The sequence below is a fragment of the Fundulus heteroclitus genome, chromosome 22 (genome assembly GCF_011125445.2).
Source record: "Fundulus heteroclitus isolate FHET01 chromosome 22, MU-UCD_Fhet_4.1, whole genome shotgun sequence".
Lineage (NCBI taxonomy): Eukaryota > Metazoa > Chordata > Actinopteri > Cyprinodontiformes > Fundulidae > Fundulus > Fundulus heteroclitus.
This window is the reverse complement of record NC_046382.1, coordinates 14,889,568-14,905,514: the sequence shown is the minus strand read 5'-3', so window position 1 is coordinate 14,905,514 and position 15,947 is coordinate 14,889,568. Positions and strand designations below refer to the sequence as shown.

The 15,947-nt window shown below is 39.6% G+C and overlaps 1 protein-coding gene and 1 long non-coding RNA gene across 2 annotated transcripts; both read left to right on the top strand.

Annotated features, from left to right (window-relative positions):
• The first annotated feature begins 612 nt into the window (after positions 1 to 612).
• Positions 613 to 1,289, top strand: LOC118557165. The gene is made up of 3 exons (XR_004927667.1): positions 613 to 705; positions 874 to 977; positions 1,133 to 1,289. It is a non-coding gene; the product is annotated as an uncharacterized LOC118557165 (long non-coding RNA).
• Positions 1,290 to 2,512: 1,223 nt separating this feature from the next.
• On the top strand, positions 2,513 to 15,502 carry tsnax (translin-associated factor X; the record flags this gene model as incomplete). Its single annotated transcript, XM_036126566.1, is given in 6 exon segments — positions 2,513 to 2,652; positions 4,288 to 4,377; positions 4,472 to 4,586; positions 6,955 to 7,091; positions 13,140 to 13,261; positions 14,911 to 15,502. Coding segments are annotated over 6 exon segments (858 nt in total). The 3' UTR covers positions 15,289 to 15,502.
• Between the last annotated feature and the right edge of the window lie 445 nt (positions 15,503 to 15,947).

Here is a 15,947-nt window from a genome sequence, read left to right as displayed (position 1 = left end):
TTCTTGCTGTTCCCCGGCGGCGGACCCTCGCCGGGCTTCTGCTTAGGGAGGGAGAGGCTTGTCCACCTCCTTGCAAATCAGCTTGTGCTTCTTCCAGTCCTGTTTCTGGTGCTCCTTGCTGCAGTAGTAGGAACTCCGGCACCGGCCGCACTTTAAGAGGTTCTCCATTTCCCCGCAAAGTTCGCAGTACTGCCGGTCGCGGGTCCAGGTCGCTCTGCTTCTTCTCCATGTTGGGAGGCTGCAGTGGTGGCGGTGGTGCTGGGGGGGGGTGCGCGGCTCCTTTAAGTCCCGATCCTTCACACGCGCCCTGCTGCTAACCGTCAACTTTGGAAAAAGACCCGCTGACTCTGCCTCGCAGCGCCCAGCGAAACGGGGGAATAAAACTCAAAAGGCCGGCATTTTTGCCGCACTCATTCCGCCTCCGCGCGTCCCGCCGGTGAAGTGAAAACAATAACGGGCTCCCGTGGACGAGTATCGAGGGGTGGGTCGCGGTCTCCGGGAGGCATTTTCAGCGGGCTAGCTGTTGATTTCGCTGCGCCGTATGTCGCAGCTACGTGTGTGTGGACTGTTTCTTCTTACTGGCACGGCCCACTGTGACGTAGTAGAACAAGCCCCGCCCCTCCCAGCGCTACCTTCATGGGCGTTCGGACAAATGAGCTTTGGAAACACGTGGAATCCGGTGAACTGAAATGAATCTGTCCTACGGTGCGAAATGGTTCAGTTATTAAATACCCTCAGTTTAGTTACACGTTGATGGTTTGGGATTTTTTTGTTGCTCTTTTATTCTCTAAATCTCTTTAAATTTGCTTTAGTCTTTTCCGCTTAAGCAGTAATAAGGATATAAAATCGATCAAATCTGTGTCTTTTTTTCAGCGTTTCGAGGTCCATTCGTCGCCCCAACACTGAAAGTGCTCCTGGAATTAATCTGCAAACCTTCCTCAGAACATCGTGATGAGTTGCCACAACATCACCCTAAAGTAGGAGTGTCAAGCTCCAGTCCTCGATGTCCGGTGTCCTGTAACTTTTAGCGGTTTCCCTGGTCCAACACGTCTGATTCAAATGCCTGAATTAGCTCCTTAATATGCAGTCAGGTTCTCAAGAATCCTGCTAATGACCTGATTATTTTACTCAGGTGTGTCGGACCAGGGACACATTTAAAAGTTGCAAGACACCGGCTTTTGAGGACTGGACTTTGACACCCCTGTCCTAAGGTATTCCGATGTAACTGAGCCACCTCATCTATGCTGAAGATACTCAGATCATACAGAAGTGGGAGGGAGATTAAATTTTTTTTTTGTTGTTCTGGAGGATATTTACCATCACAGAATAATCATATTTAAAAATGTGTTAAGTGTTACCCTAATGTAAAATCGCAAAAGTCTATGATTATATGGTCAATTTACTATGTGAAAAAACTACTTGCTTACTCGTTCTTTTTTGTCTTCCATTTAATAGCATTTTATGTTAATAACTTTTGCTTTCACCGTTATATATTTATTTACATTTTAATCTTAATATACAGTTGAAGACAAATGTTTAGTTAAGCCCAAAATTAATTCAACCCCGGGCAGATTTATTTCTAAGTCTTTTATCTTATCAACACCATGTTTCTTCTGATTAAGTGATATTTATGTCCTGGTGTGGCCCAGCCTGTCCAGACCAGAGTCTGATAGAGAATCAGTGGAGCTAAATATTTGAGTGATCATGGCACCCCCAGAAACGCACTTTCAAAATGCTAGTGAAAACATGCAAAAAGCTCCTTAGCAGTAATTAGAAGGGTTTGATTGAAATAACACTGACGGAGATTTTTCCATCGATTATTCAGAACTTTTTGACATGCTATGTTAATAAATTGTAAATAAAAACAGATGAATTATTTTATTCATATTTTCTGAGCTTTGTTTTTTCTTCTTCTTAGACATGCTTGACTAATTTCTTGTAAACGATTGAATCAAAATCACTTTTACATCTGAAGCTATTTTTGGAATAAGAATATTGTGGGCACAGTGTGTTTCAAGTGATGTTTATAACATTTGCTTTGTTTGATTCATCACAGCCAATAAAAATAGTTTAATAAAATACGATACAAAAAACCCATCAAAACAAATACATTAACAAAAAAAAAAACAACTAAAGCCATATTTGGTTTATTGAATTACTGTATTGAATTAAGAAACCATCACAAAAAACAAACAAACCAAAAGATAAAAAAGATAAATAAATCGGAAAACGGCTATGGGACCGCAGGTTAAATATCCCACATCATTGTACTACATTTCCCATGATGCACTACGCTGCGTTTCTCTGATACGCGTGTAAACGGCGCAGAAGACCCGAGATTACCGCATGAATGCCTGTTTTCAAGAAAGAAATAGCCCATAATTGTTTGGCTTTCATGAGTGGCAAGAGTTTATTTTGTTTGTCTACCGACCCGGGAGATGTTAGGGAATGAGAGGGGAGAGTTTTGTCCTTTAGTCCCAGAAAAACCCGACGCGTGAAATAAAGATATAAGCTATCTGTTGCATTTTGTCTGCAGCGCCGAGAGAGAAAGCTAACCAGTTAGCATCACAGTAGACTGTCTAGTGGAGAACCGACTTTATATTTGAGTAGAAAACATAAACTGTTCCGCTAAAGGGATGAATAAGCGAGAAGGTAAGTCTGAATATAAATGCTTGTTTTTTTTAAGCGAGTTAAATTAGATAACTAGAATACGCTGTTTAATTGCACCACTCACTTGTAACTCATCTTTTGGAATAACGTTTTTTTTTTGTCTTGGCTAATTTCAGCCATCAATGTTTTAACTGCTTGTCTGTCTTACTGTGGAGGACCAGGGGAGCCACTGAAAAAGAAATACAACCATTTCAAAATGACCATTTAAATGATACAATCAAAAATCCAATTTATTAAGACTTTTTTTGTAATTGCACATTTTATTTTGAATTATTAAAGAAGAATTGTAAAGTGTATGTATTGATCCATTACTAAATACTGCAATTTGAAAATGTATTTTTTTATTATTGCATATGGTGTGCATATAAGCTCGATGTTACGTTATCTCAGGTTGTGTAGATATTCAGATTCAGGTGTAGTTTGTTCTGATCTTGTGTGTCAGATGAAGAATAGGCAGTGCAGAATCAGGAAGTGGAAGGAGAATAATGATTAGTGTTACTACACAATATCATGAAAACATGCAAGAAGCAGTGTTATTGTTGGTGAGAGAAATGGCGATAATTGTGATTCATTCATATTTTCACTTTTTTTTCATTTCAATTATCACGCTATCCCAATTATCAAGCTAACTCTCTCTGACCTTGAGCAACTTGGACCCAAAACTATACATCAAGGGCAGTGAGAGTTCCTGCTCATTTCTAAATGTACGGTATAACTGACAAAGCATGGCTGTGTGACAATTTAAATAATATAATTTATTGCATCTAAGATGTCCTTTTGGGATTGCAGTATTGCGGTAAAGGCTTAGAACCTAATCACACAGGCAAAAAACAAAAAAACAAACAAAGAAAGCACCATGCTCAGGTAGGGCTGGACAGGACAACTAATCACATTTACAGTAAAATCACAATTTAAAAAAACAAGCAAACACAATTTCCAAATAGCTGAGGGCTGCAATTTTTGGCTATGTAACCATTAATTGATAAAACACGTCCTTTAGATGTCGGTAATGTGTTTAAAGTGGGTTTGCCTCCACATGGAAGGGAAGAGAGCTGCAAAAGTGAGATACTCTAATAGTATTTTTTTTTTTTTAGAGAGTTTATTCAATTAATACGTTTTTACCAGAAACTTTCAGGAATCTCACCACAGCATTAAGCAGCGGTCAAACTGTTTAACAGATAGACTTTGTGTTGGTTGCACTTTACGTTCAACAAGGACTGATGCCTAACGCACAAAGCTGTTCTCTTGATTAATAATATTGTGATTAATGAAAACAATTACGTTTCTTGTTTTAAATAGTCCTCGTTTACAAGCATATTTATGACTGCCACCTTTATGTTGCTTGTGGTTTATGCGGATAAAAGTAAAAATGAAATCTTAATTACAATTATAGTTGAAATATGTCACAATTTTTGGGAAAATCGTACAGCCTTACCAGGTTTCCACACTCACTATTTAAAAAAAAACTCCAAGCTCTGGTGTGAGATTAGAAAAAAATACAGATGAAAGGTGTTGCTGTATTATTGCACTCCTAATTGATCAAGTTAAGCTCACAGAAATGATAGCAACTTTTAAATATCAATCATCCAGCACCCCTTCTTTTCTGCATTGCGTCAGGTGAGGGATGGTCTCGGAGAAATGCTGAAGCTGCACAGGAGCGGGACGTGCACGCCAACTCGGCCTCGCCGGTCATCGCTGCCTTTAAAGGTAAGCGCAGCTCCAGCGGTTCGACTCCACCTTTTGTAATGCTTGCGTCTGTTTTTAGCAACGAAGGTGAAAACTTGCTTCTCCGCCTTCGAAGTTTTCCAGCAGGAGCTCGACACCAGGCACGACAAGCACGAGCGTCTCGTTAAGATCAGCCGAGACGTCACCATTGAAAGCAAGAGGGCCATTTTTCTTTTGCACAGAGTGACCAGGTAGGTGTATTCTCACAAAAAAGGGTTTTTCCTTTTTGCTTTTCCCGTTTCCCCTCATCTTTTTGTCTCAAACAGCAAATTTACACAAAACAGTGAAAAGTGAATGTCTTCACTTTGGCCATGCAATTTGAATGCATGTGTATCAGGTTAGTTGTCATCCACCCCAGTTATTTATGGGCAGCGTAGAGGGTGACCGCCACATTTAGGGCCAATGTTTTTAGTTTTTGTTCTATACCTCCGTTAGGGCAGATGTAAAATCAGGTAAGAAACAAGCCAACTCAGCATTAACATCATTTATACCAATAGTTCCTGCTTCTCTTCTAATCCTTCAGCACACTCTCACTGTATAGACCAGTGTTGTAGTCAAGTCACTATGGCTCGAGTCCTAATCCAGGTTCGAGTCTCCAGTGTTCAAGTCCGAGTCAAGTCCAAGTCATTAAAAAAAAAATCAGAGTCGAGTCCGAGTCAAGTCACTATTGATCCAAGTCGAGTCCAAGTTCCGCACTAAAGTAAGCATAGCCTACATGTTTTTAAACTAAAAAAAAAATCCACACTCCACTACATTGCACTAATTTAGATATTAAAATCATACACCAAATAATATTCTAATGACATATTAAAATTATAGCCTAATGATATAAGATAAGATAGTCTTTATTGATCTCACAATGGAGAAATTCACTTGTCACATCGGTTCATACAAGAAGGTGCAGAGTAGGGAAGGTGCATTCAGTTATATACAGTGAATCTTCATATATACAATGGATCAAAAAGAATACCAAAAGATACAAAAAGAAATAGGAATGAGCATATGATGTCTTATTTACATTCATAGTGGTATATATATATATATATATATATATATATATATATATATATATATATATATATATATATATATATATATATATATATATATATATATATACCTACATACGTACGTACCTACACGTATAAATGTAAAGGTGCATATAAAAAAAAGTCGAGTCTTTTTCTCAATTTCCGAGTCAGAATGATCTGAATGTAGGAGTCCGAGTCCAAGTTCGAGTCATCAGTGCTCAAGTCCAAGTCAAGTCACGAGTCTCTAAATTTAGCTAATGACTCGAGTTCGAGTCTCACAACACTGGTATAGACAGAACGCATTGATCTGTGGTCGTTCTGTTCCCAGGACCTTGTGAAGGAAAATTCTGACATTTTCCCACAGTTTGAGCCATTTCACATGTAACACATGCGATAACATGCCTCTGCTCTTCTCACACACCCAGCTTATGCCTGAATCACATATTAGCCAGTAAGCGTTTCCTGGACGTCCTGTGACGTTTGGTGCATCCTCCTGGCTGTGAGCTCGGGTGCTATTACTTTCATCACAGCTGTGTCCCCCTCCGTAAACCATAATGCTGCCACGTGATTGGTCCGAACCGTTCTTGGTTCATTCAGGATGGGTTTTTGTGTGTTTGTGAACGCACAAATACGGCGAGAATTCAGCTGTGGTTGTTTGAAAGTCTGCTTTAGGAATCTTATACTCAACCATTATCTGTGCAAATAAAATAAAGCCGTCATCCTCAAACTCGTCTTCAATAAAAACTAATTCCTGCCTTGTTGAGCCATGTTGCCCCAGATAGCATCTTTAATGTCACCTTCAGTGCTTCATTAGGCCAAAGTGAAGATTTATTAATTTATTTGGTAATCTCTTCATCCTCTTGATGTTCACCCTGCTGAAGGAAGATCTTTTACCTGAACATGACAAGGAATCCTGAGCTTTGTTGATTCATTTTAAAGCAAAACAACTGAGGGAGGTCTAAAGGAAGTAGATGCATAATATAATTGCTTTGTGGAAATATCATCATTTTTAAGAAATTGACCCAACCCTGCAAAGACGGAGCCAGTTTTCAGAGAAAAATAATTTTAACTGAAGAGTTGTCTGTAAATTTCTGTTTCATTTAAAAGAAAGAGTTAAAGTTAGGACATTTTCTGTCACCTTTGTGCTTAAACAAGACATTTAATGCTTTAATCTTTCTGATTAAAGTTCTTATTTGTAATAGAGTCCAAAAAAGCTAAAGGCTTTGGAGAAAAGTTTATTTATTAAGGCTTGTAATATTAAGAGCATAAGTGCTTCTACAGAAAATGTAATGTTAAATAGATTTTTTATGGCTTTTTTTATTTATTTTAGTTCCCATTGTATAAAATAGTTTGCTATATTTAAGATGAAATTGTTCATTTCCTGATTATAGGGGTTAGACTTGAATTAGCTCTAGTATTACAGCAACTCCACTGGGAGGTAAAAGCTCTGTTTGTATGCACAGAGCCATAAACCAGCTCTGATTTCTAGTTAAAGGTCATTTCATTTTTTTTTTCTGCGGCCACAAAGCGTCCCCGATGCAGAGCGGCCCCCGATTCTGAACGAGGCCGAGGGCAAGCTGGAGGGAGTCAGACAGAAGATTGGTCAAATTGCAGAGGAGCTGAGAGGAGAGGATATTTTTCAGTTTCACAGAGCCTTCACTGCAGGTGAGCTGTGACACAAGACGGGAGAAATTTTTTATTTAATTAACACTCTGGGGATTTCAGAGCTTGCAGGTAATCAGAAAAAGAACCGTGCAAAAGTACTGTTACTGGATGTGTTTTTTTTTTTATTATTATTATTCTTTACCCATACTTATTGCCATGATGTATTCATATTCTATTGAAGCAGTATATGTCCCTGAAATTCTTTAAAAAATGAAACCTTTAATTTTAGTACATTTATCCAGTTGGGGACAAAATACCACAATTATTTCTCAAGGTCCTCTTTGCACAAACCTTCCTGATCCTTCAGTCCTGGAAGCTCGGCTACGCTTTCTTCTCTCCAGCTCAAACTTTCTGGCCTTCTTCTTACACTGTGCGATTTTATCAATCTTATAAGACTACTTCATGACACAATGTGCGCCGTGGATTTAATCTTCTTTGGTGCGACGTCAACTTTCACGTGTGCACATTGCACGATCACAGTTTAGTCATAAATTACTTACAACGTTCGACAATACAACAATCAAGGCCTTAATCAAGTACTTAGCAATAAGCAACTTTATCAGCATCTGTCATCCATCTACAGCAACATCTGTATTTAATATAAAGTTACAAAATCAGCTGTTCGGCCTTAACTCTTCAATCCCAAATCCTTTTGAAAGTAAAGCACAGTCACATATGTTTAATAAAAACAGTCCAGTGATAAATGAAAGAGTTCTCTTTGGATGAATCCGTTTCATTAAATATCAATTCCCTTGCATAAATAATAATAAATAAATAAAAAGTTTGGCAAAATGTTCCACTTCAGTGCCTCAAAGACCGCTGCAGGCGCAAGAAAACAAAATCCAACAAGAAGGAAAAAATGTGTTGGTGCCCAAACTATTGATCAGTCTTGGTCTAGGCTGCCTCTATAGGAGAACAATAATGAAAGCCGCAGTCCGACATGCACACAGCTGGTAATGATGCACCTCTTTACCTCGACGCTCCGATCAGACGAGTTCGTCTGACAGGAATAGATTCACACATTTAAAAAGGTATTTATTATTTTCTTTATTTGCTGGACGGCACCCTTCATAACCTGTGGAGCCTCTCGTATCGTGTAACGTAGAGCTGTCACCGGGTGACTCTGAACCCCCTCCATGCACTGAACGGATGCTTGGAACAAATTGATGCATGGATGTGCCAAAACTTCTGAGGTTATCTTTGGACCTAAAGAGGAACAAACTAGAGTCAGCAGCAGCTTCAGTTATTAAAACAACAAATCACTGATCAGGCCCGAAATCTGGGGGTAGTGATGGAGTCAGACCTGAACCTTCAAGACACATAGACACAAAGTTAGCTTTCTATCACCTGAAGAACATTTCCAGGATTAAAGGACTGATGTCCCAACGAGATCTAGAGAAACTCATCCATGCGTTTATCTTTAGTCACATTGATTACTGCAACGGTGTCTACACAGGTCAGCCCAAAAAAAAAAAAATCTATCAGACAGCTGCAGCTGATCCAGAACGCTGCTGAAGATAGAGCACATCACCCCATCACTGCAAAAACGAAACTAAAGTAAGTAAAAATTTCTTGAAATTGGTGTATTTGTCCTTGATTTGAGGAGCTAAATAAGACTATTTGCCAATATTTTTACCCCTAAAATAAGATAATTAGATGTACTGCACTTGAAATAAGATGATGGAGATGAATTGTTCCTATTTTAAGTGCAAAAATCTTATTCCATTGGCAAATAATCTCTTTAGCTCCTCAAATCAAGACAAAATACACTGATTTCAAGAAAATTTCACTTAATTTTCCCTTTTTGCAGTGCAGTTCTGAAGACCTTCCACTGGCTCCCTGTAGCTCAGAGAATAGACCTTAAAATACTTATGTTAGTTTATAAATCACTGAACCGCTTAGCACCAAAATACATTAAAGACTTGTTGTTGCTGTATCAACCCTCCAGACCGCTCAGATCTCCTGGTTCTGGTCTACTCTGCATACCCAGAACCAGAACCAGAACCAAACATGGAGAAGCTGCATTTAGCTCCAATGCTACACGAATGTGGAACAAACTACCAGAAAACTGCAAATCAAAGCAAAAAACACCGAGTTCCTTTAAATCACCCTGTTTAGAGTTACTTTCTGCCCCTAATAACAGGAACACTGACCAACATATTTGATGTGTGTTGATGTTTTCACTTGACGCAGTTTAACGTTAGTTTGATTTAATGATGTAAAGCACTTTGAGCCGCCTCGCTGCTGAAATGTGGCGCACAAATAAACTTGACTCTGATTAGACACAGGTCTTAGCAGCTGTCACTGTGGGACTTAAATTCTTTGGTGTCTGGAGCACCATAGTGTTGCTGATGCTGCTTTATAGCTGATCACCATCTTGCTTAAACACCCTAATTTAATCCGTTTTTTTATAGTCTTCCAATAGAATCCAACAGAATTTCAATTTTAAATCTCCTGGTATTTCAAGGAGCTTTTCATGGCGTAAACTCTAAAAGGTTTCCCACAGCATCCTCCACCATGTCTAATGAGGGCATTAAGTGTTTTTTTTCCAAATATTCATTCTTTGTTTGAGTCTCCTCTGATTGTTCAGTTCCAGTTTAAGCCCCCGTAACACTGAACAAACGCCACATGTTGGCATGTCGATGGCATCTAATGATTGCTATGGAGACGTGGTGGCGAGGCAAGCTTTAGCTCTCGGTTTTGAATTATTGCTCTGAATGTAGAGATTGACAAGAATTTGCGAGTGGTTAATATGTTGTGGCCGTTTCCTGACTTTATAAAGTTCAAAACACACATCTGCATACTGCCTGAATTGCATGCTCTATTGTCATTTTGAAGAGCAGTGTACGAGAAAATTGTCACATCAGATTTATACTAATCAAACTTTAAAAAAAATAGCCTACTTAAAAAGTTACCCCCACTGCGTAAATCTAGATTATAGACGGATTCTTCTTGGGTTTTTGTGGCATTTTACGCGTTTTTAGCAGAGTTTGCAATAAAAAATGCAGGGCGCTAAATTGTGCATGCATGATTTCATCCATTAGTTTATTTCTACTTGTGCCATTTTTTTTTTCATCCTCATCGGGTTTATTTGAAGTGAACGACAACGTGAGAGCGTTTTTTTTTTTTTTTTGTTTTTTTTTTGAACGTAGACATAAAGTCTGCTCCATTTTGGAGGAAAACATTAATGGGAGTGAACGTGAGCTGTTATCTAGCAGCTGGGAAGGGAGTTTTTTAGATAGTGGCCTCTCAGGGAGTCGGTGGTGCCTCGTCCACGACGTGACCAGTGGCAGTCTCCACCAATTACTGGTTTCTTTTTTTTTCCTTTTTTACCTTATTAGAGGCAGACCGCGGCCAGATCACGGGTTCCCCTTATAATCTTTGCTCTAGGAGACGTCCCCAGGCTTATGTAATGGGTCTGTTTTTTTTTTTTTTATAAGGACCGTCAGAGATATTGTGGCTAAATTTAAACACAATTACCACTGATAACACGGCACTTTGATAAGCCCAGTAGCTCAACCTCAGTAATGGCGCTGTGAAAACAGAAATGCACTTTTCCCATGATGGCCTGGCTTCTCGGTAAACCCCAGCGTGGTCCAGCGCTAATCAAATAATACGTAAAAAGTCAGTCTTCTCAGGGTATAAATAGACAATCGGCATTAATACAGTGTAAAGAACTGTATCTGTAGATCAGATCCCGGCAGATTGTCCGCACAAATTTAGCCCTCAACTTTTCCAGTTGTCGTGCCAAAAATAATCCCTCCTGTTTCCAGTTTGCTTTTCCCTGAGTCATTGTTTACGAGTTTCACTGACCAAAGGTAATCGCCGCTTTAGAGCAAATAATATAAACAGCTCCTGGCAGTAAACTCAGGAACTGAACCTTGGCTGCTCGCCTCAAAGCTTGTGTAACCTTTTTGATGTCGTATATCCTGTTCCCTTTTGTACGCTTTACTCCCCCGAAGTATCAGAGACGACTCTTCCCTCCGCCGGGTTGGTTTACATATAAAACGACATGTTGTTTCTGCGAATAGCTGTAAATGTCCAAAAAGCGTAAGGCACACATGTCTTACTTAGAGTAGCACAGGGCTTATTCATGGTGAATGGACATTAATGTCAATGTTTTTGGACTGGGGCTGGGCGATTTAAAAAGAAAAAAAAATCTGATTTTATTTGACCAAATCTGATTAATCGTTTTTAACTCCCTCCTTTTCATTTCACAAAAAGAAATGAAAGAAATTGTTTTACGAACTTGCTTTTATGTCGAGCATTTCGTCTGGAAGTTGACCTGAATACAAAGTGTATCTAAATACAAGCTGTGAAACGTGTTTGTAAAACAAGATGGCGGCCCTGCTGTTGTAAACAGTGAAGATATAACAAAATCTTAGTGGTATTTCACAGTGAGCTAAGAACAGGCTTCACTTCACTGGTGGAATATCAAACTAACTTAAAAAAAGTAAATGTATAAAGTGTCTCGTCTTATGGTAAAAGACGTTTCATATCTACAATATTTTGAAAATATATCTTACTAAACATATATGCAGCATTGCATGCTGTTGTCTAAATGGAAGCCCAATAAGTTCACTGGAAAAATAAAATCCTGATTTTTTTTTATTTTTTTTTTTCCCCCCAAAAAATTTAATCTTAATAAATTGAAATTTCGAATTAATCAATTAAATTGATTTATTGTCCAGACCCCTTTGTAGAAAAGCTTGTTTAAGCTTTTCCAGACTTTCTACTAGGGGTGTAACAATACATCGAACCACATTGATATATGCATTAAATAATTAACGATCCTATTACATCGATGCAAAACGAAAACTTTGATCCTTGTGGTCATTTTTAAGATCCGCCTTTAATTGTAATTTACAAGGCATGAGACTATGATCTATAGGTGATCTATAATTATTTTTATAATTAGAAGAACGCTGTTTTTGATTTAAATTGATACAAGGATAAAGTTAATATATTAAGTAAAAATTCATTAATAATAAAATACATTTTATAAGAGCTTAGACATAAAATGGGCAAGTCCTCTTTGTTTTGTTCTTTTTGTGAGTTGATATCAATGTAAATAATAGTGTTAGATGGGAGGATGGTATCCCATCATATCGATCTTTGTGATATCGTCATCCAAACAAATCAATTTCCCACATTTATTCTCTAAACGATCGGTTTCTGAGTTTACTTTTAACAAGTTGCTAAAACCAGTCTAAGCTTTATTTTCTTTATGGTTTTTACTGTATAGATTGAAGCATAAGTGTCTTTAATTTAATAGGCAATTTCTTTTGTTTTGGATCCATCCCACCATCTTTCCATTTATGCGTCCATCCGCCACCATCTGTCCATCCGTGGGTCCGTCCATCCATCCGACCTCCATCCAGATTGTTGGCAGATTTTTAAACGGATGCAAAAGTAACAGCTATGTATATGGAGAAAATAACGAACACAATAAAAAACCATAAAAAGTAAACAGGGCACAGGTTCTTTGATGAAAAGGAACTGGTAACGTTGCCTTCTGTTGTATTTTAAGTCGAAATTGGCTCATAGCTGTGAAGAAAATTAAAAAATCTGGAAAGAAAAGGTTAGATTTGTTAGCAGTCCCGTTTTAAGACTCCTAAATAAGATCCAGTGGCTCCCTAATTAGCAAACACAGCCCACCTGCGTGTGATCTGCCCTCCTGCCTGCTTGCCGCCGCGGTCAGCAACACGAGCGCTCTGCGGCGGACCCTTTGAAGCCCGACTGCAGCTCCTAAAGTAAACTTCAGACACGACGGCTTCCGTCCTGCAATTATTTGATTATTGTTTACTCAGGAGCTGAAAACAAATGAGGGGGTCATCTTAGCTGCAGCAAAAAAAAAAAAAAATCTCCAATTCATCAAACAGAGGCAGGAAACATGATGATTATTTTTGACCTGTCGTCTTAAACGCACAAGCAGAGGGTGTTGCCATCATCTGCTGCATCCCCTTCAGTTTCTGCTGCGAAGCTAATAAAATGAGTTTGTGCACTGTTTCTGCGGCATGTGTGGATTAGTTCTGTTTTCTGCTTCAGGAATCCAGGAGTACGTGGAGGCCGTCTCCTTCCTGCACTACATCCGTCACCGCGGCCTCATCAGCCTGGAGGAGATCAACGCCAGGCTCGTCTTCATGAAAGCGGAGAACCCGGATCCGAAGGTGCGTTAAATAGCAACGTTGTGCTTTCGGCTCGCCCGTCATCTAAACGTAACATTACACACTTAGTCAAGGTCGGAGCATTTTAAATTGATTTTTCACGCAGGGATAAAGGTGTTTGTGAAGCCATTCAAACTTGTTAAACTTCTTTACGGTGTGTCGTGTTACAGCCCCGAACTTCAAGGTATTTTATCGCAGTATTATCTGGTAGACCAGCACAAACAAGGTCCTACTGTATGAAAATGTTGAATGGCTTTTAAATTTTTTTTTTAGAAATGCAAATATTTAAGCACCTTTTACTTGGAGTCTTTTGGCCGGTGTCTCTACCAGCCTGTTGTTTTTCCTTTCTTCATAGCAAAATAGCTTAAGCTCAGTGTAATTGGATGAGGAGTGTCTGACCGGGCCCTGCTAACACACACTTTGATCTAAACCAGTTTATAGTAGCACTAGTTTCATGTTTGGGTCGTTATCCTGCTGCGAGGGAACACCCTCTAACCACTGAGCTATATTATACACTGGAGTGCTAATCGCCGTCTGTTTGAATGAGTCGCTTTGAAGCCACCAGCCGCCATATTGGTACTCCCTATTTTCCCCCAGTAACTAGGGAATATGTGCGCTACAGCATCGAATAACGAGGATTTTCTCATGTTCAGGGGGGGCTTAAAACTTTTAAAACGTCAAATGGCATTTGCTTTTATGTTATGTTCTAAAACTATCAAGTACTGAGAAAGTCATGTGCTGAAATATTTTGCTTTTTTTTTTGTTTATATATATATATATATATATATATATATATATATATATATATATATATATATATATATATATATATATATATATATATATATCTCATTTATAAATATATAAATAACAATACACAAAAACATATATTTACATATATGTGTACATATATAAATATATATATATTTAATATGAATAACATGTAAAATATATTTCAGCACCTAATTTCCCAGTAGTTGATAGTGTTAGTACATCCACTGACTGTAGAATTACCTGTGAAACGTTTTCATACAGCCAGAAAACTGCTTGTTGTTGCAACCAAATCCTATGGGATTCTGTGAGAGTAGGGAGTAGCAAGATGGCGGCCAGTGACTTCAGTTTTTGGGCTAAATCAGCACTCCAGTGTATTATATAGCTCAGTGCCTCTAACACATTTTCATCCATTATTTATTTATTTTTTTGCAACGTCTACCTCAACATCTCCATCCCAGTCCCTGCTGTAGAAAACTAAAACCCCGCAGCATGATGCTGCCACCACTATGCCTGATTGTGCGGTTTCTTTTTCTTCACAGAAATATAAAGTGTTGGTTTTCTTCCTAACACAATTTTTTTGCGGTTTATTTCTCACCAGAGCGCAGTCAGACAAACAGGACTTCTGGCTTTCAATCAACAATGGCTTTCTGTTTGCTGATTTGCGGAACATAAAATAAATTCTCCCACCCGAGCTGTTAAGCCCTACAGCTTCTCCAGAGATGCCACTTCTTGGCTGCTTCTCTGAGTATTTGCCTCCCTGCCTGTCCAGGCGTTTTAGGTGGATTGCCACGACTTGGCAGGTTTACCAGCGAGCCCATCTGGGAGATGTTCACAACTATTTGGCTTTATAAGCTTTTATTATTTTCATTTCATTTCAGGACCCGGCTGAAGCGGCGCCTTCGGGAGCTCACGTTCTGACCTTCCAGGTGACGCCGGCCGACTACCTGCTGGGCGTGGCCGACCTGACGGGGGAGCTGATGCGGCTGTGCATCGGCAGCGTGGGCAACGGCGACATAGACACGCCCTTCCAGCTGAGCCAGTTCCTGCGGCAGATCCACGACGGCTTCTCCTACATCGGGAACACGGGCCCGTACGAGGTCTCCAAGAAGCTGCACACGCTCCGACAGAGCCTGGGCAAAGTGGAGGACGCCTGCTACGCCCTGCGCGTCCGCGGCTCCGAGATCCCCAAGCACATGCTGGCGGACGTGTTCTGCAGCCGGACCGCCCACTTGGACACGGAGGAGGGAGTAGTTTAGTGAAAAAAAACCAAAAAAAAAAAAACCCTCTTGATAACCTTTTGTTGTTGTTAACGCGATGCATTTTTAACAGGGTTTGAAAGCTGTTCCGGCGACACGCCCGTTAATTTCACATGAATACTGTTAGAATTCAAAACAGTTTGTGTTCTGTGTTGAGAATGTGAATATTTCAGCTGTTTTGCATGAATAAAAGTTCTGTTGTGCTCTCTCTCTCTCAGACTTCCAGCCTGCTGTTTATTTTCGCCGTGGCCCCATCTCTGTATCTGTAGCACAGATAACCTCAGGTTGCACCATCACAGGCAATACGCTCACAACACTGTGGAAGATGCAACCTTTGTCCATCAGGAGACAAACAAACCCACTGCCTCTGCAGACTTGCTTCTTTGAACCCTCCACACCACATGTTTGGGACCTAAAGTGAAAATAAAGCGCAGAGCAGGCACAGAAACGTTGGTTGTGTGGAGCTAACACCCTCTTGTTTTACTCTTATCACCTGTGGGGGCTTGTTGCATTGTTCAGATGAGATTTTTTTAGAGGAAGAATAGGATCCTTGTCTCCCCCCCGGGTTAAAACATGTCTGAAGCTTCTTTCAGGACAACCGTGATCCAGACTCGGCTGCAGCCGCTATCACAGCCAAAGACCTGAAAACACATTTCTGC